General features: G+C 39.9%; 1 protein-coding gene across 9 annotated transcripts in view; it reads left to right on the plus strand.

Annotated features, from left to right (window-relative positions):
* Positions 1-27,388, plus strand: part of TEAD1 (TEA domain transcription factor 1) — a 403,944-nt gene that overhangs the window by 299,868 nt on the left and 76,688 nt on the right. For all 9 annotated transcript variants that reach the window (XM_069091245.1, XM_069091243.1, XM_069091242.1 and 6 more), the window contains one exon: positions 27,109-27,173. In XM_069091245.1, coding sequence (XP_068947346.1) covers positions 27,109-27,173 — 65 coding nt within the window. The remainder of the gene's footprint in view (positions 1-27,108; positions 27,174-27,388) is intronic.

The following is a 27,388-nucleotide window of genomic DNA, read 5'->3' on the forward strand; positions in this document are numbered from 1 at the left end:
CATGGGTTCAGATCTGGCCTTAGACTTCTACAGTGGATGTAGGTATACAATCCTACATAAGTCCTCTCTGTGACTCAATTTCCTCACCTGTAGAATGAGGGGTTTGGATTCAATGGCTTCTAAGGTACGAGATATGGGTTTGTTAACCAAATCACAGAGTCCTAGAAAGAAAACAAACTCCAAACAAATTGAAAGACCAGTAAAAGAAGTTAGTACCTAACAGCAAGGAGTGAACTTAGGATAATTTTTTCCTCGCAAAGAGGGACAAGCTGAAAATGTATCTGGTTACAGACAGTATTCGATAAAAATCATAATTAATCAGTTAATGGGACACTAGCGAGGCTCTGGGGGACACCTGACCTTTCAAAGTTAATGTCATTGTGGGCACAAGATGTCAAAAGCAGTGAACTGGGCTGAAGAGAGCCTGGGACCACCTCCAGATGGAGAGTTTTTTTATCTTGATCATCAGGTTATGTATTTGCAGATGCCAGCGACATGCTCTGGAGTTCAGCTGTGGCTAACACTGGTTTTCTGATTATTGTTTTTAAAAGGTACTTTTATTATAAATAAACCCAATTGGTAGAAATCATTACAATGACTTGGCCACTATTTGTGCTTATAATTCTTTCTGTATTTGTGCTCCTTATGCTTGTAGATCTGAGTTACAAATTAAATTACATTAATGTACCATAATCTATTTAATCTTTTTCTTTTTATTTTAATCGGAGGTCACAAATTTCTAGCTGGATGAGAACCTTGTATTTGTTGCCACTTCTAGATTTGTGCAATGACAAACCAAATGCTGCTAGCAAGAAATTTAGTTAGTCAAATGTATGTTTATCTTTGCAGCTTTTAAAGTTCCGTCAGATTACCTTTCAGAGAGAATTTCCTAGGTTGCAGTGACTAAATGACTTGTTTCGCCACCAACCCTAATCTTGCCTCACCGAGTTGCTTTTATTCTTTTCATTTGAAATATTATAACACAGTAACTCAAAATTATTTCTATTGACGATTTTATTATTTATTAATTTAATTTTTGTTAATGGTTATTTATTTAGGGTTTATTAGTGATTATCAGGGACAGGTCAGGCATCGTTAAGTGATTATTAATGATTTGTGCTTCCTTTTTTGGAAACTGATTGTTTGTATCCCCAGCCCATACTTTATGTCTTGTGGTCCATTTTAAATTTTGTTTTAAACAAAATTATTCTCTTCTCGCTGCTACTGCATCTTGAAAATTGTGAAAGTTGATAATGCTTCTGTCAGTCAGTCACTTTTGGGGGTAGATTTCCCAACAAATTTTATTGTGACCTCTTGAAATATATTAGGTTTATGAATCTGTACTTATGAGTACTTTGATGTGATAGAGAAGAGAGTTATTGATGACTGAAAAAGTCAGTGAGCTTATGATCCTTTATTTTGAGACTTTAAAGTTGTGTGTGTGTGTCTGTGTGTGTGTGACATAGTAGATTTTGCTAAGACTCCGTTATTTTGTTTCTTTGCAAAAGTGTGTTCATGGGAATGTCTTTTCCAATGAAGGTCTATAAGTTTATGTTGTTTTAAGGACAAAAACAGTAACTCTGGGTAAAAAAAAAAAAGATTATGAAAGGGTGATGGGGACTGGAGAAGACTCCAAGGGTTCTTTTTTACATATCACCAGGGCCATTCTTTTTGATAGAAGGAAGTTTGGAATTGAAATGAATGGGAAGCAGGTTTAATGGAATGACCCAAATAGCTGGGAGAGTGCAATCAATGGTTCAATTCCTTTTGTTTTGGGGAGAAAGGGGTCAAAATAATAGGTGGTTGTCACAGATTGTTTTGCAGTTGATTCAGATTAAGCCATATTGTAGAAATGAGGCAGCTCCTCTGAGATCCAGGCACCATATTCAGGTATTACATCCACACTCATGCATGTACCGTATATGTGTGTATATATACACACACATATATACATATAGAGATTATATTTATAATTAATATGTGCACACATATGCATATACACATTAAAGTACCTGTGTAAATACTATACCATTTACAAATGGGCCAGCCCACACTTTTGTCAGCAGGCAAGATCTGGTCCACTATAAAGGAAAGGTTTTGAAGTCATGAAGTTAATTTTAAGTAAATCAAACAAACAAAAAAACAAACTAGATTTGAAAGAAGTGAGTTTTAAAAAATTTGATCAAAGCGTTTCCATTTGGATATATTGTTCTTTGGTTATTTTTTTTTTTAACTTAGTTAACTCAGTAAAAGTATTTTTAAAGTTGTTTTGAGCTTAGTGGCCCTTTTTTTCCCTTCCAAAAACCTCAATATATTTTAAAATGAATGTTTATTAATCCCTGAATCAGGCTTTTCATTGAATGTTCCGGGTCCTGTTTCCCAGTTTGCAGGACAGCCAAACCCTTTTGCAGATGAAGGGATCTCTATAAGATGTTAAGTCCATGTCTATGTTTCTGAATTCTGTTCTCTGATTGTGAAATGATTAGCATGCATAAAGCCTTTGCTCCTCAAGTCTTTAGGGTGTTTACTGAATTACTGTTTCAGCTGCTTACCTTACCCATTCCTATTAAGGAAGGCAAGGAAGGAAAGCTGCTGGGAAGATTGGACTCATATCGAAAATCATTCAAAATGAATATTCCTTTAATTAATTCATTAACGTATTGGATGGTTAGATTGTAGAGAGGTTAGATACCTTATTGGTTTAATCAAAATAGGTTCTGGCTCTGGTTTTCTTTTCTTTTAAGATTCAATATCTTTTATTAATGACCATCTTACCTTGTGAGTAAGCCTACAAGGTCATTACATTAAGCAGATGGTAACATTTTTGTAGATTTTTAAAAAATTTAATAATTTTTAAACTTAAAAATTTATTTTTGTTTTTAAAGTTATTTTTTTCATGTCAGTTTCCTATATTTCCCATTCTCAAACCTCATTGAACTCTTGCTATTGACAGTGAAAAACATTTAAATAAAATCCAGCAGACCACATCTAGCATATAGTCATATCTATAGGCATATCTAGCATATGCCATATTCCATATCTGTGGGATTCCCCCCCTAACACCTTCTCTCCCTCACCCCCGAATCATCATTTGTACCCTAGCAACATGGTTGGTCAATATAATTTGATTACTGTCTTTGAGCCTTCTGGATGGTATTTGTGGAATGAGCTTGAACAGTTATATCTCTGCCTTCTACAGTTTTTCCAAATGGAAAGAACAGTCTGTATTTTAAAATAGCTGGCCCTTTGTATGTGGGGCTCTGAGAAAAGGTTCAGGCATGTGTGCACCTCCTTCCCCACTTCTGTTTTTGGATGGAATTTGATCCTCTTGTAAGGGTTGTGTAGGTACTCCTTTTTTTTCTCAGATGTGGTTTTCCACTATGTTGGTTGTGCTTAATTATTGAACATTCATCCTTCAACTGCAATGGTTACCAAGCAAGACCAGTTTAAAGGATGAAATTCCCATTCTCTCACTCCTTATAATCTCTGTTATGACTGCACAGAGTTATTACTACTTACTAAAATCATTTAGCGATCTAACCATAGTGAAGACTGTGTGAATAAGAGAGAATTGTGTCACATGCGAAGTTGTGTGTCTAGTACCATGAGTAGGTATTCATTACTAGGCTGAGGTCACAGAGGCTAGCAGCTAGTGCCAATCCCTCCCCTTTACTTGCCTTTTCCGTTCTCCTTGGCTTCATTGCTCAGGGTTGCCTGTTTTCTCAGTAGAGGAACTCACCTCATTTATGCTTCACTTCTCCCCCTACTTTGGATTCCTGAGGAATGATCCTATTTTTGGCTCTTGTCTTAAGGGTTCTCCCCAACAGGGTGAGAAGTAAGAAGATACAATACAAACATGAATCAGTTAAGAAACAGGTATTTTTCCCCAGGCAGAAAAGAAAATACTAAACTAAGAAACAATTGCAGAATGATTAGAATGGAATCCATTTATATCATTTCTAGGTACAGTCAGGTGAGAAGATAGCTCACTGAGCTAGCTGGGTCAATATCAAGTTGTCTTGGTCTCTCTGCTGGGACTGGGGGCTTGTCTGTGTCTGCCTTTCTCAGTCCTATCAGTTTCTGCTGTTGCGACAATTGATGCCACTGTTGCAACTTCTCCACACTGCTGCTTTAGCGTCCAGGAAAGATGTGCCGACTGCCTTTTGAAGTCTTACCAGAAGAACCTTGTAGCAGAAGAAAGAAAACACAAATAGGAGACAGCCCCATCCCAGTCACAGGCTTGCTGAGGAGGCTATGAGTTTCCAGTTTGTAGCTGAGTTGGGGGCATCAGACAGATTGGATGCTCTAGTCTAGACCATCCAGATACTGTCGATACGGTCCTCACCCTCTGAAACTGGCAAGAAGAGAGCCCTGAGGGGCAGAGATCGCCCCTTTAGTACAGCCAGGGAGGGCCAGTTCAGTAGCCAATTAAAAGAGTTTTTCATAGTTTGACTCCTCCCCTACCCCCCAATCATCATTATAGTGGGAAGTAAGCAAAAGATAAATGTATCCACTCAGAAGGGGAAGGGCAAAAAGGAGTTGCCCTCCATCTTCCATGCCCAGCATGCCCCAAAGGGATACTCTGTTCTTATCACTTGATTTTTACCAAGTGAGGTTCACAACTAGCAATTGAGAGAGGACAAAACAGCGGTACTGAACAAATGAATGAAAACCTATTTGTAATACTCGGTGAGTGTATGTGACACTTACTAGACCCGCATTTTTGTTTCAAATGGTTTGTTAGGCTGTAAGCGGGCTTGGGCATGGATTTGTATGGCTTTCTTTTCTCTAATTATGGTTGTTTCCCAGTTGCGTGCTCCACATTTGCTAATCTTCCGTTCCATCTTCCATTAGCAGAACTTATGGATGAGATTGGTATAGTATGGATAAGAAATATTTGCCAACCCACACAAAAGACCTGTACTAATTATCTCAGCTATCTCCTTCCCTCCTTTCAAAATTTCTAGGAAATTGAAAATGAATGCTTTACCGTAAAATGATCAATCAGCAAGCATTTGCTGAGTGCCTGTTATATGCCAGGGATTATGTGAAAAACTGGGAATACAGAGAGAGAAGCAAAAGGCAGTCCCTGTCTTCATGAAGCTCACAGTCTAATGGGACAGACAAACCAATACATACAAATAGACCGCACATCCAGGCTCATTCTTACAATTAATCCAGTTCTCATGGCTTTTTCTAAGAGCCCTCCAGATGTCTAGCAGCAGCCTCTGCCTAGCCCTACTGACAGACATCCTGTCCCCATACATTAGTTGCTTTCTAGATTACTGTCCATAAGTTTAAATAGCTCCTTGTACCATCTTGGAAACAAACCATCTTCTTAGTACCAAATAGATATGGCAAAGGCTTTTAGGGTTTTTTTTTTTTTAAGTAGAAAAATAGAGGGAAGAAAACTTACTAGAAAGTCTTATGTGGGATCAATGGAAGATCACCTATACCTATCTGGTTCTCTACTTAATTTTTTTCTAAAGTAATAAAAAGACTGTCAAAAGAAGTTCTTGTTCCCTGCAAATCTCTGTTTCTGGGTTGAGTAATTGAGTGAGCCCTTCACCTTGGTTCTAGGGATGGATAGTACTAATAAACAGACCTGTCTTTTAGAGAATCTGGGCTAAAAGCTGCCTCACACCCTCTCTCTAAGTCAGAAGTGTTTAACTTGAACTTTGTCCAGGACTGATAGCCTTGTTTTCTCACACTCGGAGACACCCGCAATGTGAAACTAAAATGAAATACCTCCGAACAAATGGCTCTTAACCATCCAAAATTTTTCTGAAAACATCTAAGATGAATAAGAACATTGGAAATCATCTGCTAAAAAAAATTTTTTTTTAATCTGGGTAATTAAAAAAAAAATCTTTTCTAATGCAAATCACGATTTTAAGTCCTTTAAGTCATCTATCATGCTAGACAGGTTCTATTGTTTCCCCTTGGAAGGGCTTTGGGCCAAGTCAGGCTCTTTATATTGGCCTTGGCCAGGATGGCTTTGGAAAATCCAAACCTCTTTGTTAAGTGGGAGTACTACAGTAAATCTAAGGCCTAAAGGTAAGACAGCCAGCTCCCGAAGTCACTAAGATTAGGAGGGAGAACCAGTGTCTCCTATAGCGTGCCAGATTGCCGGTATCTGAGTTCTTAGGGAGGAAGAGAAAGTACAGCTGATCCTTGAGAGGAAGAGATAGCCAAGCTGATGCCGCAGGGGCCTTTTGCTTCCCCCCCTTCTTTTGCTCACTGGGTATTTCAAGGACTAAGAATTTTAGTCTGTTGGGTTTTTTTTATGCATTTTTGTGGATGTAATAAAATACTGTTTATAGCAGGCTACAAAGTAAGTAATTACAACGTGGCAAATGAAATTCAATATAGCTTTGTCGCGGTTTTTGAATTTTAATTAAACCAGGCTTAGAGTAAATTATAAATACTGCTGCTTTTGTTGTGACAAGTGACATTGACAAAATATTAATCTAATGGATTGTTATTCGTAGATGCTAAATGCCTTCCATACTGTGCAGTCTTTGGGGGTTTTTTCCCTTCCTTTTTTGAAATTCTGTTTTGTGCTTTAAAACATTCAAAGAAAAGAGTAAAGTTTTAAACCCACATGAAATAAATACTGCCTATACGGCATATTACATGATTTGAAATTATGCCAGCCAGAATCTCATGCATCTCATTTATGTTCACTGAAAGCTATTTTTGAACCAGATGTTTCTGTGGTTACTTTTTGGTTATCTTTAAAGCTGAAGCTGGAATATATAAGCAATTATTGACTACAAAGCCTAATATTAAAGGAATATACACTTCATGTTTCTGTTAAATCATTTCCATTTTCCTTGATAAACTGAAGCACTACATCAAACATGGGACCATTTTTTTGTTTTTATATTCTTTCTGAATTAAAAGTCCCTAAAGGTCTTGCCTTTGGGAATTCTTTGTAGTGTCTTCCCTGTCTTATTTTTGAAAAACTCTAGACCTATAGGTGACTTTTCTTCACTCTTTCTGAATTTATAATTTTAAAAAATGGATTCCTTTATGATTTCTCAATAGAAAATTAATTTAGACCAAGTTGATTATGATGAAAGAAGCTTCATGCCACAGTTAGTGTCTTTCCTAAATGTTGGCTAGAGAGGACTCTTTTTAGTAGAAACAGACATTCACTTAAAAAAAAGTCACTTTGTTCTCTTGGCTTTTGTGGACATTCTCTATAGAGGTTGAACTGCTTCTTCATCTGGTGGGGTGTGCGTGTGTGTGTGTGTGTGTGTGTGTGTGTGTTAGGCAGGAGGTGGAAACACAAAAATATGAGGGGGTGAAAGAGAGAACCATGAAGCAATATGGCAGAAGAATACAGAGAGTCCCCAAAGTCCTCAAGCTATTAAAACCTAAAACTGCACCAAGACTTTTGGGACACCCTCTATTTGCTGACTTAAGAATGCAAGATCAACCCCCATATTTTTTCAGGGATGCTAAACCTCTTGTAGCTGCTAAATTGGATTTGTAGTTGAATGAAGTATCAGCTGCAATTGGACAAGGCCATAAAAGCCAGCCAGCCAGCCTTTTGTAGGCAGGGCTTAAAAGACGATTGATATGTTTTAGCACTTTGGGGATTATTGTGATTAAGAGGAAACCATTCTGAATGATAGAGAAAAGGGTGTAAAAATACCCAGCCCACAGCTGGTAAGCAGCATGTGTTTGCTGTGAAGGGGGGGTAGGGTTGAGGGGAGAAGGAGGGAGGTCATGATTACTCCATTTTGTCAGGCCCTGAATTGATTGACATATAAGAAATCTTGATATTATGAAGCAACCAGATTCTTGATTCGCTCTTTCTCTCTCCAGTAAACAAAAAAAGAGATTTGGGAATTTTGAGGGCTTTGCTATGATTAAGGAGATAAGAAAATGTCACACAGTACTACTGCACTGTGTGGCTGAAAGAAGGGTTAAATAATAATCACAAATGCACATTTCTACAGGCTTTTCTTAAAGTCTTTGTGCAGTTCTCAGGTTCATGAGCTGACAACATGAATATTACCTAAAATCTATTCGACTACTTCACATGTATTATCTCATTTGACCCTCAAAAAAACCCTCTGAGTTTGGTTCTGTCATTCCCCCCCCCCCAATTTTACAGATGAGGATTAATTTATGAGTTAATTATCTAAGGCAGGATTCAAATTAAACTCTTACGGACTCCAAGGTCCAAAACTATCCTCCACCCCACCTAGCTACACCAAGTGTTTTATCAAGTACTTGAAAGTTTTCAAAAGGTTTTATGTATGTTTTAATTTTTTTATATGAACATTTTTGGACATATTATTGAAAGTACAAGTAGGAGTTAAGTCACTTAAAATGGACCAATATTCTGGGCTAACGTGGTGGCCATAATATGTATGTTATATCAAGATATATGAAAGAATATATACCTGTGTAATATTCTCTAATATATTCGTGCAATATGAAGCAATATGTATACATATAATCTATTTGTGTATATTAAAGGCTATATATGTTTATACTTTTTCATATTAGTATATAAATGTACAAGTATATACATATACAAACATCCGAATGAGGAAGACTGATAACAGCCCTCAGGTCTTTTGAGAACAATTTTGTTTTCATTGAACACCTGCTGAGACTGTTCTTTGCCCACAACCAGACCAGACTCGTGTGTGTGTGTGTGTGTGTGTGTGTGTGAGAGAGAGAGAGAGATCCCATCTCTCCTCCTCCTCTTCCTCCTCCTCCCCACTCAGCTCTCCTCTTGCAGACACAGCTTGTGGACTTGAGTGCCCCAGGAAGCTGCCATGTGAATGCTTACAAATGTCCGTGGAATTGGTTGGCTCTCTTGCTCCTGGGCTGCTGGCGGGGGCTGCACCCCGTTCAGAGTGGAAGTTCAGCATACCACACAGGAAAGAGCCGGAGCTTGCCAAGGCCTGCTGAGCGTTTTTTCAAGCCTGTGAAAAGAATGAATTATTCAGCAGTAAGCATGCTTACAGCTGGCCATTTGGTGGCTTTGATCTCCGAATCAGGCGGCTCTATGAATGCCCTTATTGTCATGTTATGTGTACACAGTGTGTGAATTATTGAAAATAGTGAGGCCTGAGCCTCATCTGGTAGAGATTACAGTGCAGGCATGCTGGGTGAAGGTCTGTAATTGAAAATCCCCAGATGCTGTTTATCTGGCCCCTGTCACGTGACTCCCTGCAGTAGGACTGTCTGAACAAAATGCTGCCTGCATAGAAAGTGGAGCCCAGCCCCCAGCCCTGGCCCTCACAGAACACAGTGTGCGTTCTACTTAAACACCTGCCCATAATATTTTTAAAAGCTTAAAATAGATTCCCTCATAACATTTAAATAGAGGGCATCTTGCTTGTTGGTTTAAACTGCTTAAGCAGCTGTTGACTTGTGGAACCTTTTATCCACACAAGGGCTTTGGCTGGATCATTTCACTTGGAGATGCCTTTGCAGGGTAGCTTTCTGTGCCACAGTGATGTGAAGACAATTGGAGTCGGGAATGAAAAGAGAAAAAACTTTAAAGTTAAAGATGAAACCAGTGTTATCTAATGCCTTTTCTTCCCTTCAAAAATTGCATGTAAGCGTTTCTCTCTCCTTGTTTAAGAAGTGGGAGGCCATGGTTGTAGAATGTTGCATATTCTCTTGAGACCGGCTACTATGTTGTTTGGTTTTGTTTAACTGTTATGAGAAAGAATTCCCCCCCCCCCCGCCCCTGACAAATGTAAAAAATCAAAAAGCATTAATAAAACATTTTCAAAGAGTGTTTGTAGATATTAAAAGTATCCTTACAATAAAGGTAAAGGAGAAACACTCCAGATCATAAGGAAACCACCTCAGCCAGTTGTTGGATGTAGTACCTGAGAAACCTTTCCCTTTCTACTCTTCATTTGAAGGGTTCTGGCTGAAAGAATAAACCGGTAGTTCCTTTTATGTAACTCTGTTGCTGCCGTGAGCCCATGCCTGGCCTTCCTGGTGTTCTAATTCCCTCAAACTGTCCTGGCTGAATATGGGCCTCCTACCTCATTCTCAGTAATGTAGCACACACACAAGTTGGAGTTTTCAAAAGGACGTGACTCCAGCAATTCAAATAAAGCATTTTGCTCTGCTGTATGTCTTCGATCTGGCCAAAGAATCCAGGCTAGCTAGCCCTGTCCCTTTACATGTAGCGGGCATCCAGGCCTTACTTGCTGCTGCCATGCTGCGTTGGAAGCAGACTCTACCAGGCTTTTCTTTGCTCTCACCTCTACCCAACTTTCTCTTACTTTTCCCTTCGGAATCCTTCCCACAGACTTGCAGGTTCAGTGTTTCAGGTACCATCAATCCTCTAAGTCTTAAAACCTCATTCCTTTTCTTCTACCCATCAAGGAAATGGGCACTAGAAATCTCATATTGTTTTTCTTTTTTCTTAAATTTATTTATTTATTTTTAGTTTTCAACATTCATTTCCACAAGATTTTGAGTTACAATTTTTTATCCCCTTCTTTCCCTACTCCCACTCCAAAATAGCAAGCCTACTGAATACCCCTTCCACCAATCTGTTCTCTCTTATATCCTCCCCATACCCTCACCAGCTTTCTAGTAGGGGAAGATGGATTTCTATAACCCAGTGCCTGTGTATCTTATTTCCCAGTTGCATGTAAAAAAAAAAAACAACAAAATTTTTTTTTAACATTTGTTTTTAAAACTTTGAGTTCCAGATTTTTTCCCTTCTTCCCTCCTCACCCACCCTCACTGGGAAGATAATTCAATATAGGTTATACATGTATAGTTACCTAAATCATTTCCATAGTAGTTATATTGTGAAAGAATAACTATATTTCCCTTCATCCTATCTTGCCCCCCACTTACTCTGTTTTTTCCTTTGCCCCTATCCCTTTTCAAAAGTGTTTGCTTCTAACTACCCTCTCCCCCAATTTGCCCTCCATTCTATCATCCCTCCGTCTTATCCACTACTCCCCTATTTTCCTGTAGGGTAAGATACCCAATTGAGTGTGTATGTTATTCCCTCCTTAAGCCAAATTCAATGAAAATCAGGTTGTCCCATTCCCTTTCACCTTCCTGCTCTTCCCCTCCATTGTAACAGTTTTCTCTTGCCTCTTTTATATGAGGTAATTTACCCTAATCTCTCTCTCCCTTTCTCCTTCTCCCAATAAATTCCTTTCTCACCTCTTAACGTTATTTTTTAGATATTATCCCTTCATATTCAACTCATCCTGTGCCTTCTATGTATACGTGAGCATACATATGCCCACACTCACATATATTTAAATACACATACTCTCCTGTGTATATATATATATATTATATTATATATACGTATGTATACACATACACACACATAAATATTCCCTTTAACTATTCTCATACTGAGAAAAGACTTATGAGTTACAATTATTGTTTTTCCACATAGGAATGTAAATACGTCAGCTTTAATAAGTTCCTTACGATTTCTTTTTCCTGTTTACCTTCTTATGCTTCTCTTTCTTCTTGTATTTGAAAGTCAAAATTTCTGTCCAACTCTGGTTTTTTCATCAAGAATGCTTGAAAATACTCTATTTCATTGAATGACATACTTTCCTCTGTAGCATTATACTCAGTTTTTCTGGGTAGGTGATTCTTGGTTTTAGTCCCAGCTCCTTTGACCTCCGGAATATCATATTACAAACCCTTCCATCCCTTAATGTAAAAGCTGCTAGGTCTTGTGTTTTCCTTATTGTGTTTCCACAATACTCAAAAATTGTTTCTTCCTGACTACTTGTAGTATTTTCTCCTTGACCTGGGAACTCTAGAATTTGGCTATAATATTCCTAGGAGTTTTCTTTTGGGGATCTTTTTGAGAGGAGATTGGTAGATTCTTTCCATTTCTATTTTGCCCTCTGGTTCTAGAATATAAGGATAATTTTGCTTGATAATTTCTTGAAAGATGGTGTCTAGGCTATTTTATTTTTTTTTTATCATGGCTTTCAGGTAGTCCAATAATTTTTAAATGATCTCTTCTGGGTCTGTTTTCCAGGTCAGTGGTTTTTCCAATGAGATATTTCACATTGCCTTCTATTTTTTTTATTTGTTTGCATCTGTTTTATAGTATCTTGATTTCTCATAAAGTCATTAGCTTCTATTTGCTCCAGTGAGTTTTTGAAATTCCTTTTCCCTCTGGCAAATTTGGCTTTTTAAGACATTCTTCTCCTCACTGTCTTTTTGGGCCTCTTTTGCCATTTAAGTTAGTCTATTTTTTAAGGTGTTATTTTTTTTCACTGTATTTTTGGGTCTCCTTTAACTGGCTGTTGACTTTTCATGATTTTCTTGCATCATTCTTCCTAATTTTTCCTTCACTTCTGTTATATGATTTTCAAAATCCTTCTTGAGCTCCTCCATGGCCTGTAACTAGTTCATATTTTTCTTGGAGGCTTTTGATGCAGGAATTCTGACTTTGCTGTCTTCTGCTCCATGTCTTCACCCTTTTTGTCACCCAAAAAGATTTCTGTGGTCTGTTTGTACTTCCTTTACTTGCTCATATTGGCAACCAATCACTTGAGCTCTTTGCTACGGTAGAACTCTGCTTCCAGAATGGAGAAAACTTTGTCCCACGTTGCTAGGATTTTTGCAGCTACTGGAACCATTAGGAGGGTGCCCTCTCTACAGACCCCACAAGCTCTGGCACCCAGCACCCCAGGAGCTCCACTCAAGACCGCAATCCAGATCCAAGCAGGTCAAAGCAAGAGCAATTGCCCTCTGAATGGTTGCTTGGTGCCCCTACAATCTGCAGGCCAGGAGCTCCTGAGGCAGCCGTGCAATAGCTGCACAGCCCCCATGCCTCCACTGTTTTTCACCCCAGGGGCAGGGGCTGGGGCCAAACAGTGCTCTTCTGTGTGCCCCCCCCCAGTTCCAACAGAGTTCCACACTGACCTTTTACTTTATCTTTGGTATTTATGGGTTGAGAAGTCTGGAAACCACCACAGCGACTGGTGCTTCACCCTCCTGAAGTCTGCTCTGGCTGCTGCTGTTCAGGGCTGCCCTGGGGCCAGAACTGCGGGGCTAAAGAGGGACTGTGCTTGGCTCCCAGCTCAGTGTGATAGACCCTTCCTGTCAGCCTGCTGGGCTGCCTTCAGTGGGAGATTTGTTTCTCTCTGTCTCTTTGTGGGTTCTATATATAGCTTTAAAATTTGTAGAGAGTCATTTTTTTACATGTATTTGAAAGTGGAGTGGGAGCTCATGCCAAGTTTGTGCTTCTACTCTGCCATTTTGGTTCTACCATATTGTTTTTCTGTACATAAAAATGTGTGTGTGTGCGTGTAAAATATACAACTATACTCACGGATAGTTAAATGAAAGGAAGAAATCATTTCTTTACATCTCGGTATATACAAGAAAATGCTAAACTCCTCATTGGGATACTCATTCTGAATATAGGCTATAATGGACCCTGTTCTTGGCTTATCTTTTGAATCCCTAAAGGTCCGTCCTTTCCTTTTAAGTATAATGATGTCACACAATAAAAACTGGGTATATTCTCAATGATCTGAAAGTTTTCTGGCCCCATTTCCCACAGTTACAAAGGGCTTTTCTTATCCATGGAGCTAGAAGTGACCTCAGAAGTCTCCTTTTCAAATGCCTTCATTACAAATGAGGAGCTGCAGAGAAGTTACTGACTTTGCCCAAGGTCACAGAGCGAACTAGCTGCAGAGCCCTGACTGCATCCAAATCCTTTCTTTAGTAACCTTCTTTCCCCCATTCCCCTTTGCCTTCTGAGCTCAGTTAGCATCTATCATTTCAGATTTTAAATAGTTTAAAAGAAAATACCTCCATCCAAAGGTATTGTCGTTTTTAGTTGTTATAGATGTTGCAGCATTGTTGGCACAGTGGAAAAAAACCAATGGGGTTGAGGTCAAAGGACCTAGCTCCAAATTCTCCCTTTGCCACTGTGATAGTAATGGCAATTAAAGATTCCCCTGTATTGGCTTGGTTTTCAAATTGATTGTGTTAAAACCCAGAGTTTGTTAATCCCACCTGTGGGATGGGCTTGTTGATGTGAAAAGAAAGTCCTGAATTGGGAGGAGCTGGTGATGTAGATTTGGAGAGACACTAGAGAGAGGCGGAAGATCTTTTTGGAAGCAGCACCTCGTGGAGAGAGAGAGACTAAGAGAATTGCTGAGTGCCCGCTTTGAATTGCCCTGGACTTTTGAGACCTGCCCCCTGAGCTGCCAAGGACTGAGGAGACATGGCTGTTTTGCTGGTACTTTGTCTGTCTGTTTTGATGTTGTTTTGCCAGATTTGTCCACTGGTGAAAGACAGTCCTTTTGTTGAAGAAGTCCTGGAACCTGGCTGTTCGCTAAGAAGCCCTGAGACTGTCCTGCAGACAGAGAGTGAATACTGTCCACTGGTGAGGGACAGTACTGTTGTTGCAGGGGTCTGGAGACTGTCCTGCAGACAGAGTGAATACTGTCCACTGGTGAAGGACAGTGCTGTTGTTGCAGGGGTCTGGGAACCTTTCTTTTGGTTCAGAAGCCCTGAAGAAGGATTTTCTTGTTGGATGTTTACAGAAATCCTGGGAGAGGGCTTTGCTAATGTGTTCAGGGGTTCTAGGACTGTTCTACAGACAGAGGATAAATTCATGAAGGGACTGGCAATGTATCTTATGGCCTTGCTAAGCCTTGTCTCCCCAGGAACTAAGATTGCTGAGAACTTGCCTCTTGTCAAGATGAAGAAAAGACCTCCATTTGGGTATTAAGTGCTGTGTTTAAACTTGATGTAACTCTGGGGTAGATTCAATTGTGATCCAGGGGTGGGGAACTTTTGACCTTTTTGTGTTCTATGGTTGAGCAAATGAATGTATTTTACTTATGTTTGGAAACTAATCTCCATTTGAGAAGAGGGGCTTTGTGGTGGACTAAAAGAAGGTATAGCCTAGGGGTGGAGAAGTATTTAGACCAGGAACTTTGTAATTGATTGAATGATTGGAAGGTCCTGGGGTGGGGTAGTACTTGGAGATTATTTAATCACACTTAGTAAATGCTGTATTTTGAATGATGTCATGTTTTGATCTTCTCTGTTCTGGGTTTGTTACTGAATAAAATAGAGAGCACCTATGCTGGTATTTTGAACCTGGGAAGTTGCCTTCTTTTGGTATTACATTACAGCCACTTACTACCTTACTACTCTACCTCTTCGAGCCTCAGTTTCCTCAGCTGTAAAATGAAGTGGTTGTACTAGATGACTGCCAAGTCCCCTTTCTGCTGCACGTTGATGATGCTGTTCCATTATACTTAGCTTAATCTGTGTATAATGTAGCTATGGAAAGGGGTATAGGAAGATATTCCAAGACATAAGAAACTGGCATGCCTCATGGAATCAGAAAGATTATCCTGTCCAATATAGACCCAAATTAGAAGTACCATCTCCAATAGCATTTCTTAACCTTGTTGATGCCATGGAATCTCTGGCATTTATCTGGTAAAACCTATGGACGCGTTACCAGAATAATGTTTGTATTTTTATTAACACATAAAATAAAATACATAGGGTTACAAATCAGGATGCACTTTTTTCCCATCCACATTTCCCCTAAAATATCTCCAAAGGCTCCAAGTTAAAAACTCTTTATCTCTTATAGATGGTCATGCACCCTTCATTTGAAGACTCCCTGTGACAAGTAACCTGCTCCTTCATGAGGCAGACCATTCTGGGTTTTTACACAATTCTATTTCCTGCTCAAAGCTAATACAGAAGGCTGGTTGCCTGTAAAGCATGATTGCTTATGGTTGATCCTATTTGCAGATGCTGTTTTGCTTATTACATTGAGCCATAGAAGGCTGTGAGGACCTCCATGTTGAGATTCATGGCAACTCAAAAGGATTCAGCCTGGTAATTCATACAGGAAAAACAAAAATAGCTGTGCTTCAGAGGAGAGACTGTTGTTGGCTTTATATCTTGGGGAACCTGAGTTCTAATTCTGGCACAGCTTGTCAGTTATTTCTGAACTTCCTGGGCTTCGGTTTGCTCGTCTAGGGCAAGGGCTTGGACTCAATGACCTCTACTATCCCTTCTAGTTCTGAATCTGTCTGTCATCCTGACATTGGGTCAGATACCATTCTTGAGGGTCCTTTTTCACCTCACATTGTAACATGCGTGTAGATGAACAGCCGATTACAGAATCATAGTTGACCCTAAGGGAAATGCAAAGATGCATGCTGCTATATTTATGTCAAAAACAGCAGATGACCAAAGATGGCTTGGGAGTGATGAGTGGCAGAAAAACATCATCAAGGACAGTCATGGGCACAAAAAGGATGTGGCTGGCTAGTCATATAGGACCAGGGAAAAAGTGGTGGGGTGGGGTAGAGACAGATGTTGTCCATGTATATCTTCATTTCTCTGTTTGTGCCCCTCCTTCACTTAAAAGTGAACATGTGTTGGGGTGGCTAGGTGGAGCAGTGAGTAGAGCCCTGGAGTCAGGAGGACCTGAGTTCAAATCTGGCCTCAAGACACTTGACACTAAAACTAGCCATATAACCTTGGGCAAGTCACTTAACCCCAGTTACCCTTCCTTCTCCCCTCCAAAAAGCAAAAAAACAAAAACAAAAAGTGAATGTGTGTGTGAATAAGGTTTGTATATGTATGCATAATCTTACTATTTGTATTAGTTTTTTCTGTGTCCCTCTTGCTCAAAAGTGAGTGTATATATGTATGTGTGCATGAATAAGGTTTGTATTATGTATTTGTAATATTAGTATTTGTATTAGTTTTTTCTCTGTGCCTCTCCTTCACTTAAAAGTGAATGTGTTTGAATGATGTTTGTGTATGTGTAATATTCCTGTTTGTATTAGAGTTTTTTGGGGAGAAGCATTCTTTTAAGGGGAAGCCAGGTGCCACAGTGGATAGAATGCTGGACCTGGAATAAGGGAAACATCTTCCTGAGTTCAAATGTGGCCTCAGACACTTAGTAACTGTGTGACCCTTGGCAAGTCACTTCACCTTATTTGCCTCAGTTTCCTTTTCTGTAAAAATGAGCTAGAGAAGGAAACGGCAAGCCACTTTAGTGTCTTTGCCAAGAAAATGCCAAATGGGGTCATGAAGAGTCAAACATGATTGAACAAAAAGATTCTTTTTAAGACACCACTATTTTCAGCCCTTCAAATGCCTCTTCTAGGGAAAAAGCACAGTGATATTAAAGAAAACACCAAATTTGAAATTGGTGACACAGGTTTGCCTTTCTTCCTTGGCGCTATGTTGATAGTTCAAAAGTTACTTCCACATTAATATTCTTCTTAGTGACGAAAGGCAACTAAATTGGATTGTTTCCCTTTTCCTTTACTGGAGGAAAAAGGCTGTTCTCCTTTGTTTCATTAAAATAGCCTTTAAATAAGCTTTTAAAAAGTAGTAAAAAATTTAAAATACTTTTCTTTTCTCAAAATAAAGTTGTTTTAATTCAAATACAGCCCATGCTATATGAGGTTATACCTGATGGAATAAAATGCGGAAGCCTTGCCCTTTAGGAGCTTAGGTGAGCATCCATCTAAACAAATACTGACCAGACGGACAAAGGAGAGGGTAGGTGTAATGAAATGGACATTCTACTGAGTATCATCCATGTCCAAACTCCCTAATGTCAGCCAGAGGCTTGAGTGGAAGCATATACTCAGACAACAGGAATTTCAACAAATTCTTTTCTATGTCCAGAACACTGTTCTAGAGATAGAAAGTTTAGTGCCCAGTCCCTGGTCTCATAGAAGGTACCATCAAAGAGGGACTGAGACAAAACCACAGATAGCTGTAATACATAATAACCTAAGTGTAGTTGAACATCGTAGACCCAAAGTCTAAGTGAGATGTGGAGGGGTGAAGAGATCAGGGCAATCTTCCTAGAAGAGATTGGATTTGAATTGGCATTTCACATGACATGTGACATCTGAAGACTGTCTAGACATCCAATAGGCCATTATTAGGGAAGGGAGATATTCCAGGTTGACCAAATAGCATTTGTATAAAAGGCATATGTATGGAAAAGAACAGAGGGTGTGATGGGAAGCAGGAATATAGGTGCTCTGGTACATCAAGCATGTGAGATGTTTAGAAAAGATATGCTTACACAGAGTTGTGTAGGACCTGAACTATGAGGCAGAAGAGTCTGAAATTAACCTAGCAGGCAGTCAGTAGGAAGGAGCCACTGACTTTTTTGAACAAAGGAGTGATCAGATTTATCCATAAGAAAAAAAAATTATGGGAGCAGTATTAAGGATGAATTGAAATGGAGTGGAAGGGGGAAGGGAGATCTTTGGGCTATTTATATATATAGCCAGGCTATGATAAAGGCCTGTCCTGGGGTGGTGGCAGTGGGAATGGGGGGGGGGGGCAGGGAGGAAAAATAACAGAAGAGCTATCAAGGGTGTAGAACTGGCACTATGTAATAAATTTATTTGAAATAAGACGTGGAGCCAGAGGAAGGGTTAGAGGTAAACCCATGGTTTCAGATCTGTTTGCAAATGCACTTTGAACTGAAAGAATATTATGCTTGCTTGGTGCTGGTTTTCCTTCTTTTTATTTAATTAAAACCATTTCTCCCATTACTCTGTTTGGGCAAAAAGAAGAGGGAAGAGAAGAATAAAGATGGCTTGTTTCAGGTATGCCTACAGTGGTCATTTGAGGTAGACCCATGGCTTTAACCAACTGGAAAACTCCCAAAACCAGCATTTCTGATAATCCCCAATACTAATCTTTGGTGTCCAGGGGGCACCATAGTGGAAAATAACCAAAATGGCAGTGGACTGCTGAGAGTTCATGAGATCGTAGAATTAAAGCCAGAAGGGTCCTCAGTGGTCATTTAGAATCAATCATCCCTCTCGTTTTACACACCAAGACGCTTAGTTAAGTGACCTTCCTGAGAGCATACAGATAGGAATTGGCAGAGGCAAGGTACCACAGCTCGGTGCCATATCAGTGGGCTTGTAATTAGGACAATGTGGTGTAAAATCTGCCCTTGAACAACTGGTGCATGACCTTGGGCAAGTCTCTTACCCTCAGGTTATCTCAGTTTCCTTAACTGTAAAATGAGGATCATAACACTTCCAGAGCTCATAAAAAGAGATGATAATTGTAAAGTGTTCAGCATAATGCCTGGTTGTTGGGCATTATATAAATATTATAGATGTTACATAAATGTTAGGTCTTTCTATTATTACTATTATTATTGTTATTATTATTAGACTTTTAAAGAGTTATGGACCTAATTCTCTTTCATTCTTATAAGTAACCAAATATTCCTAAGAGTATTTTTTGCTGGAAGTGTGGATTTAGCTTATAGCTTCCTGAAGAGTAAAATCAAAAGTATTTGTTCTATTGATTTCATCTGTAACTCCCCCCGAAAACGAAAAAATGGCAGTTATTTATTTAATCTAGAGTATTTGTTTCAAGATAGAAGAGTGAAATTGTGATAAATACTGTGTTCATTCATCTGGTGGGATCTATCTTATTGTTGTATTTCCTCAGATAAAGGAAGAAGTGGAACTGTAATGCAATTTACTCCTTAATTGAGACTTATTTAATGCTTGACTGGTAGTAATTGACTTACAGGGTTTGGGGTTTGTTTGAAGTAGTATTGGGGCTACAGAATTTATTACATTCTGATAATTAGGAATGAATTCCTTGGTTGTCCAGTAGTATTCCCTTGTTAATCTTCCTAAGATCTCCTGGTCTAAATAAAAGAATGATGACTTATTCACATAAATCACTGCCTCTCTCTGTTAATACAGAACCCCAGTCAGCCCTCATAAAACCCAGGTGTATTATAAATTACTCAGTTTCTTTGAATTCATCATAGCCTGGCTGGAGAAATGGCCAGAAGATCTCCCTTCCACTTAATTTCAATCTATCCTTAATACTGCTGCCATAAAATTTTTCTTATGGATAAATCTGATCAGTCCTCTGTTCAAAAAATATATCATATGGTGGGGTTGAAATATATTTTGGCATCTTGATACCGACACAAGATTTCTGTCTGAAGTAGGTTTATAAGTTTGATAATATTGGTCTTTGGAGGTCTGAAAAGAATCAGCAAGTATTCATAACAATAGCAGTAAGAGTTTGCATTAAGGTTTATAAAATGCTTTGCTTACATTGTGCCTCACTTGGTCTTCACGTCAGCCTTGGAACAAAGGTAGGTACTTTATTATTTCCATTTTATAGATGAGGAAAACTGAGGCATGAGAGGTTAAGCAGCTTGCCTAGGGTCACATAGTAAGTGTCTGAGACTGGATTTGAATTCAGGTATTCCTGCATCTCCACTGTGCTAAGTGCTGGGGAATTGGAAACAAAGGTCACCGTCAGTAATTTTTTTAAATTATTTTATTTTATTTATTTTATTTTTTAGTTAGTGTTAATCTGAAAACAGAGATGCTCACATCATCAGGTCCAGCCTATAGACCTGGAGCAGACCAGCCTTAAACATCAAGGTGGAGCCACCACCTGGTGGGGGGTGGGGAGGGCATGTGGCTGCAGCAAGAGGATGCAGCACCTGCTGCCCAGTCCCTTTGTGGCTCCCTGCCTCCATTCAATTACAAAGTGGATCTTTGCCTGTCCTAGTTGAGCATTTCTGAGCTACAATTTCTAGCCACAGACCCTACCATTTGCTGTGCCTCAGACATGACCTTGAAGCCTCGTCCCATTCCCACAACAACTCACCAACCTTCTGGCCCTGCCACATGTAGCCAGCCCATTGAAAGAAGGGAAAGAAGCCTATTCTGTCAGCCTTTCCCCACTGCGGCCTTTGCTGCACTCCCTCAGACAGGCTCTGTTCTTTGTCAGGTGGTTTTGTGGTCATTCTGGATGCAGTAGAAACTGGCGATGAGTCCTTTATCTTACCTTATGTTTGCATCAGTTCCTGTGTTATTTAAGAAGGAAACAAAAAAAACCCAAACCAAATATTGTATCACATTGGATGTAATGAAGGACGTGTGTTTAACAGACCTCCTGGGCAGTACTTAGGGAGCCTCATGGACAAGTGCTGGCTACCATTTAAATCCTAGAATTCCTAAAATTTTAAACCTGCGAGGGGTCCTAGGGATCATTAAAACCAGCCATATGTGACAGATAAAGAAACAGACTCAGAGAGAAGTGACATGATTGCCACGTTTCAGGTAAGTTAAGGTTTACTCTCTCATTTTATTTTCCCATTTTACAGATAAGGAAACTGAGTCAGAGTTAAAGGTCTTGTTCAGGATTACACAGCTAGTAAATGACTGAAGCTGGATTTGAACTTTTGCCTTCCTGATTTCAAAGTGCACCACCTAATTGCTTCAATAGGTTTTAGTCTCTTACTCATGGTGGGTTGACTTTTTTTTTAAAATACATTGAAATTAAAAGGAATTTATGCTTTAGTTTCAAGTGAGATGTGAAATCAGTTTTGAACATTCTGATGAACTCTACTATCTACAAAAGATCTGAAAATTATTTTATCAGTTTATAATCTTGAGATTCTTCAGAGTATAGGATTGAAGAAATAATTTTAAACATTATCTGGTCCAACCCTTTTACATTGCACAAAGGGAAACTGAGGCCCAGAGAAAAAATTGAGACTTGTCCAAGAGCACAAAAGCAGCAAGAAACAGTTGCAAGATTTGAACTCCAATCCTCAGTGTGTGCATTTACATACATGTTTTATATGTGTGCCTATATGCATGTGTGTGTACACATGTAGGTGTGTGCTTTCCATTCATATCATGTTACCCCATATAGTTTGCCCATGTGCAGTTACATAGTGGGAAAGTGTTCTTTTTTCTAAAGGCTGGCATCGTTTTGTGACGGGTTAAGTCAAATTATTTCAGTTCTTTTATAAAGCCTCGTCTGGACCAGACTCTGTATTGTTTACAGAGTTCCAAATGGAACAGTCCCTGCTCTCAAGGCATTTTATTCTCCCCGGGGGAAAGCATACACTCAGAGTAGTCAGTTCAAAATATATACAATATAAACACCTAACAGTCTGGGGGGGGGAGGAGAGCACTTATTAAATGTGGGTGTGTGTTCGGGAGTGTCTAGAGAAAGACTGTGTGGGAGATGGTGCTTCAGTGAAAGCTAGGGCTTCTGAGAGGCAGAGATGGGAAAGGGCATTTCAGGCACGCCTTGGGCTTCAGTAAGAAGGTAGTTTGGTGAAGTGGGGCTGCAATGAGATATTAATATGGACTCAGTCTGGGAGGATCCCGATTGTGAAGGGCCGTGGATATTAAATAAAGAAGACTTTATTCCAAAGGCTATAGATTTGTTACTTACTATCATTACTTAATGGTGAAATGTGATACTATAGTCCAGCCCTGTTAGCTGTTGTTAATAACAAATCAGATCACTGGTTTCACTGGTTTCGCTGGTGCAGATGGAGGCAGATTCACAAACCCTCTATGTTCAAGGTTACAGTTTCGTGGGTTTCTGTGGTTGATAAAAAGTTCTTGCCTGGCAAGTGGGCAAGCCGCCAGCCCCTCTAGGGATGGGCCTTAAATGGTAGTCGGTCCCCAAGTCCACATCTTTCCTGTTTGGGGTAGGCTAACAGACCATCATCTTCCCTGCTTAGCTTTTGAAACATAAGGACCACTTCCATTTCATGACTCTGTCTTTGAATAAAACCTTAGTGCCAGATTTTAGAAGCAAGTCAGTATTTGATCTCGTTACAGGGTTTCATATGAGTACATTCAGCTGATGTGTAAGCCAGGATAAACATGTTTGGCAAAACTTTTTCTGGCATCATTTTGAAAGGTATATTAAAATATATAGATATGAAAATTTTAAGACGTCAATATTAAGATATATGAAGAAGATACACACTGCCACCCCCATACACACTCCTTTGCACAGGTGGGGAGGGGGGTGTTCCTGGGTGTGGAACACTGCTCACATTGTCAGATTTTTAAAAATGTATTGATCGGGGCGGCCAGGTAGCACAGCAAGTAAGAGCACCGGCTCCAGTGTTGAGAAGACCTGGAGATCGAATCCTGGGCTCAGACACTTAGCACCCACCCAGAAACACCTGGCCGTGTAACCTTGAGCAAGTTACTTAACCCCAATTGCTTAGGGGCGGCCAGGTGGCTCAGTGAGTAAGAGCACCGGCTCCAGTGTCGGGATGACCTGGATCAGGTCCGGGCTCAGATACTCAGCACCACACCCAGAAATAATAACTGGCCGTGTAACCTTGAGCAAGTTACTTAACCCCAATTGCTTTAAAAAAAAAATTTTTTTTAAATGTATTGATAGGTTTTGCTCTTCGGATTTTAAGTCTTAGAGGGGGAGGTAGGTGTAAGGGATGAAATCCAGGCGATGGAGAAATGTTAGTAATAAATTTATTTCAAAATAAAAATGTATATGCATGTGTTGTAGTTCATTTTATTAATGGTTTATTTTCACCAAACACATCTTTTGTCCTTTAAAATATTGCTGGCTCCTAAGCTAAGGGTATCCCTAGACTTAGGAGGAATTAATTTGGTCCACATGGGCTGCTGACAGCAATTCTGAGTTAAAAGTGATTAATGGAAAGGTAGGGTTAGTTTTCAAAAGTTAACTTTCCTGAAATTAGTATCCATACTTGGTTATGTCAGTGACTTTCTGTGTAATATTGGTGAAGTCCCCTTCCTGTCCATTTCCTGGTAGGGATAAAAGATTGCTGCGACTTTTCAGGAGAGCTGTCATAAGAGGGGGATAATTGTTATTGTTCAATCATTTCAGTTGTGGCTGACTCTTTGAGACTCCATTTGGGGTTTTCTTGGCAAAGATACTGAAGTGGGTTGGCCATTTCCCTCTCCAGGTCATTTAACAGTTGAAGAAACTGAGATAAACAGGATTAAATGACTTGCCCCAGGGACACACAGCTAGCTAAGTGTCTGAGGCGGGATTAGAACTCAGGGAGATGAGTCTTCCTGACTCCCGGCCTGGTGCTCTATCCACTGTGCCACCTAGCTGCAGAGAGGCTAAGAAGCCCAACTTTTAATTGTCTAAGAACTGATGTGCTTGTCTGTAGATTATCCTGGCCTCTTGATCCTGCTTCTCACTTAATGCCTGCGCTTTACTACACAGGGTAGGCAAGAGAATTTCCACATCTGCAACTGTTCATCCCGGGAGAAGTTGTAGTAAAAGGTGTTTGAGAGGAAGGAGTAGCTTAATGCTTAAGGGCTGGGGATTACTGTGGATCTTATTCATTGATGCCATCCATCATGGCCCTTAGCATGGGAAATGGAAATCCTTTATGTTAAAAAATAATAATAATACATCCCGCCTCCTTTACCTCCCTAAGCAAAAGCAAGACAAGACAAGCCCATGAACTAGACTCAGGTGGAACAATAGGAAATCCACAGCTTCTTGGGATTCTCATTTTGCTCATCACCTTTCTTGACAACACAGGAAAAGGCAAACAGTAAAATCCAACGGGAGGGTGGAGGCTGCTTATGTAGCCTCTGCCAGCTTTTTACCTTTTAGTCCTTATGATTAGGTCATCCCAGCAGAACCAGGCCTGCCATCGCCAGACTTTTGGAGCAAATTGCAAATAGTTGGCATCAGATAGAAGTTTTATGTTATTACAGGGAACACCAAGAAAGTAAAAAAGGAAAATCTGAGTGCAGCCATTTTCTTTCTTTCTTGACTGGTATTTTATTTTTCCCCCAACTACATGTAAAAGCAAATTTTAACATTCATTTAAAAATTTTTTGAGTTCCATTTTCCATAGAAATTTAGGCAACCTTCCCAGCACCTTCCTTAGGCACTCGGTGGCTACCAGTTCTTTCCCTTTGCTTGGAGAGTAAGTCTTAAACCAATCCTAACTATACCTGCATAGAAGCATTCCTTCTTGTAAAGTAGCTTTTATCCATTGCCATGGAAAGGTAGAGTGCAGGGGTAAGGGGCAAGGAGAACTTTGTTTTCAGGCTAGAGAACAAGAAATCAACCAAAAGGAGGGAAAGGAGCTGTTCTTAAAAAAAAAAAAATGAGTACAACTCTGCCTTGGCCCATGCAACTTGTTTCAGTTTTGAAATTTAGCTTGCCTTTGGAGACCTGGATAAAATGTGACAGGTCCTAGATGTTTCTTGGTTGAACAGTATGTCTGGAAAGGAGCATGACAACTCTGAGCCTGGAGAGGAAAGTGAGTGAGACATTTTCAGCCTCTCCAGGTGTATTTTTGCCAGATGATTTGCATTGTTCCTCCTGAAGCTCTCAATGAAGGACTTTGGGTGAGATTAGCAAAGCCTTCTGAGAGCCACCCTATTACCCTGGCTGCTTATTAGAGCTGTCTTGCCCATTGTTATCTGTTCTGTGTTTCCAGAGTAAAGAACAACCGAGTGGAATGGGGATTGGGCTGGGGGTGGGGTGGTCTCCTGCCAGAGTTTGAGCTGAATCTTGCCTGGGATTGTATGAGAAACAAATGAGGAGGTAGAATATTCCAGGCCTGAGAGGGGTTTGTAGTTTGGGCCAAAATCAAATTTAATTCCTGTTAGTTGGTCCAGGCTTTAGCACTGTCCCAGTCTCTGGGCTATTGCTTTTGATTCTTATCATTTTCTATGGCACAGAAACTTTTATCCTATTTGTCCAGCATCCAATTCTAGGGAACTGAGATTTCTTGATGATGCCTTATCTTCATGTGACCCTCCAAAAATGAGTCCCCACAGATAAATAGGAAGGAGAATGAGAGCTATCAGTGCAGCATGAAGACCAAGATTTTACTTTGACACTAGTGTCCTATCTTCTCGGTCATTCAGCTTGCCCTCCCTTATCCTTCCCTTTTTCCAGTATAACACACTAGGACCATGGACATGTCATTTGCACTGCTTGGACCTCTATTTGTCAACTCTAATATTAATAAGGGAGTTGAGATAGATCTGAAGTGAGGATTTTTTTTTTTCAACTGGAAGTCCAAAAGTTGCTTCATTAAGTTCTCTGCTGGACTGCTGCATGTACCTTATTTGATGGAAAGTGTCAGGTTTTCTGAGCAAGTCCTATGGGTGAGTAGGTGGGCAGGACCAGGGCAGCTTTTGGCCTGAGGAAATGTCAGGATAAAATGGTTCTATGATCATGTTTTCTCTAGGGTAAATGAGTAGGAACCTAGTGGACAATGTGCAAAAGAGATTCCTTGCTTCAATGCATTATTTGTGTGTACAACTGCAAACAGCAACCAAAAAATCAAAGTTCTATACCAAAGTTGGGGGGATAATTTGGGTGGGAAAGGTGCTTTATTGATGGCTTCATACCTCCTCTTGTCGAATTATGAACTCTAAGTATGATTCTAGCACCTCCCTCAGGCTTCTGAGGGGGCTGGTGTCAACTGAGATCACAGACACATTTTGATATCAGTTGTGTGACAATGTTGATTGTGAGCAAGGCTCTTCTGTTAAGTGGGACTTGGTTATAGCAAAGGAGTAGAACTGCATTCTAGTTCTGGTGGGGTGGATGGGAAGAGTAAACAAAGACAGTGATCATGTTAACTCTCAGAAGAAACTGCACTGTTTTAATCCATTTACAAGCCTATATTCATCATGTTATCAAAATGGAACCCCACTTGGTGTTTGTTTAGATTCTGGCATTGGCCTGACCAAGTTTTATCTTGTTTTGTCATTGTATCATAGACCAGGGGCCTCAGAAATCTTCTGGACCAGCTCCTTTAGTTTCTAGATGAGGAAACTGAAGTCAGCATAGGTTGCTTCACTTGTCCAAGGCCACACAGTAAATATCAGAAGCAGGATTGGAACCCAGGTTCCTGGACTCCAGATTTGTTCCCATTGTATCATGGTGTCTTTCTCCAGGCCAGATCCTTGCCAGGGTCCTTTTCTAGCTTTAGAGTTAGATTATTTTGCACTTATGTAGCTGAGCAGCCAGCACTCAGAAAACTTTCATTGATGAAACTACATTGGTGTGAAAACCCACACATACAGAAACTATATCATAGTGCTTAATTTTAGTTCCCCTCCCATGCCAACCCCCCACCCCCACATTCTTGGCTGGTCTCTCCATTATTTCTTAGTTTCCAAGGATGGTTAAGTTTTTGCAATAGGTGATCTTCCATAAGCATTCCTCAAACTTTTAGAAGCTTTGGTACGTACCCTTAATTCATTAATACTTATTGCACAATCTTCTTTGTTTCAGGTAGGAATGAGTTAATAGCAAGATACATCAAACTCAGAACAGGGAAGACGCGGACCAGGAAACAGGTAAAATATTACCACTGGAAATTGTGCATGTCAGCGAATGATGACCCCAAGAGGCGTTTTGGCTGCAATGGCTGTCTGTGCTTAGGCTCCTAGGAGCCCCCAAGTTGAGCCCCCTGTCATAGATCTCAGTATGTTAGTTTTAAATGGCCTTGGATTTTGCTGTTCATCATTTCAGTGACCCTTTGGCACTTGCAGCTATTACACCCTGTATGGGG

This window comes from Petaurus breviceps, unplaced genomic scaffold (genome assembly GCF_028583685.1).
Source record: "Petaurus breviceps papuanus isolate PSGF00001 unplaced genomic scaffold, PetGlider_PUasm1.0 188, whole genome shotgun sequence".
Taxonomy (NCBI): domain Eukaryota; kingdom Metazoa; phylum Chordata; class Mammalia; order Diprotodontia; family Petauridae; genus Petaurus; species Petaurus breviceps.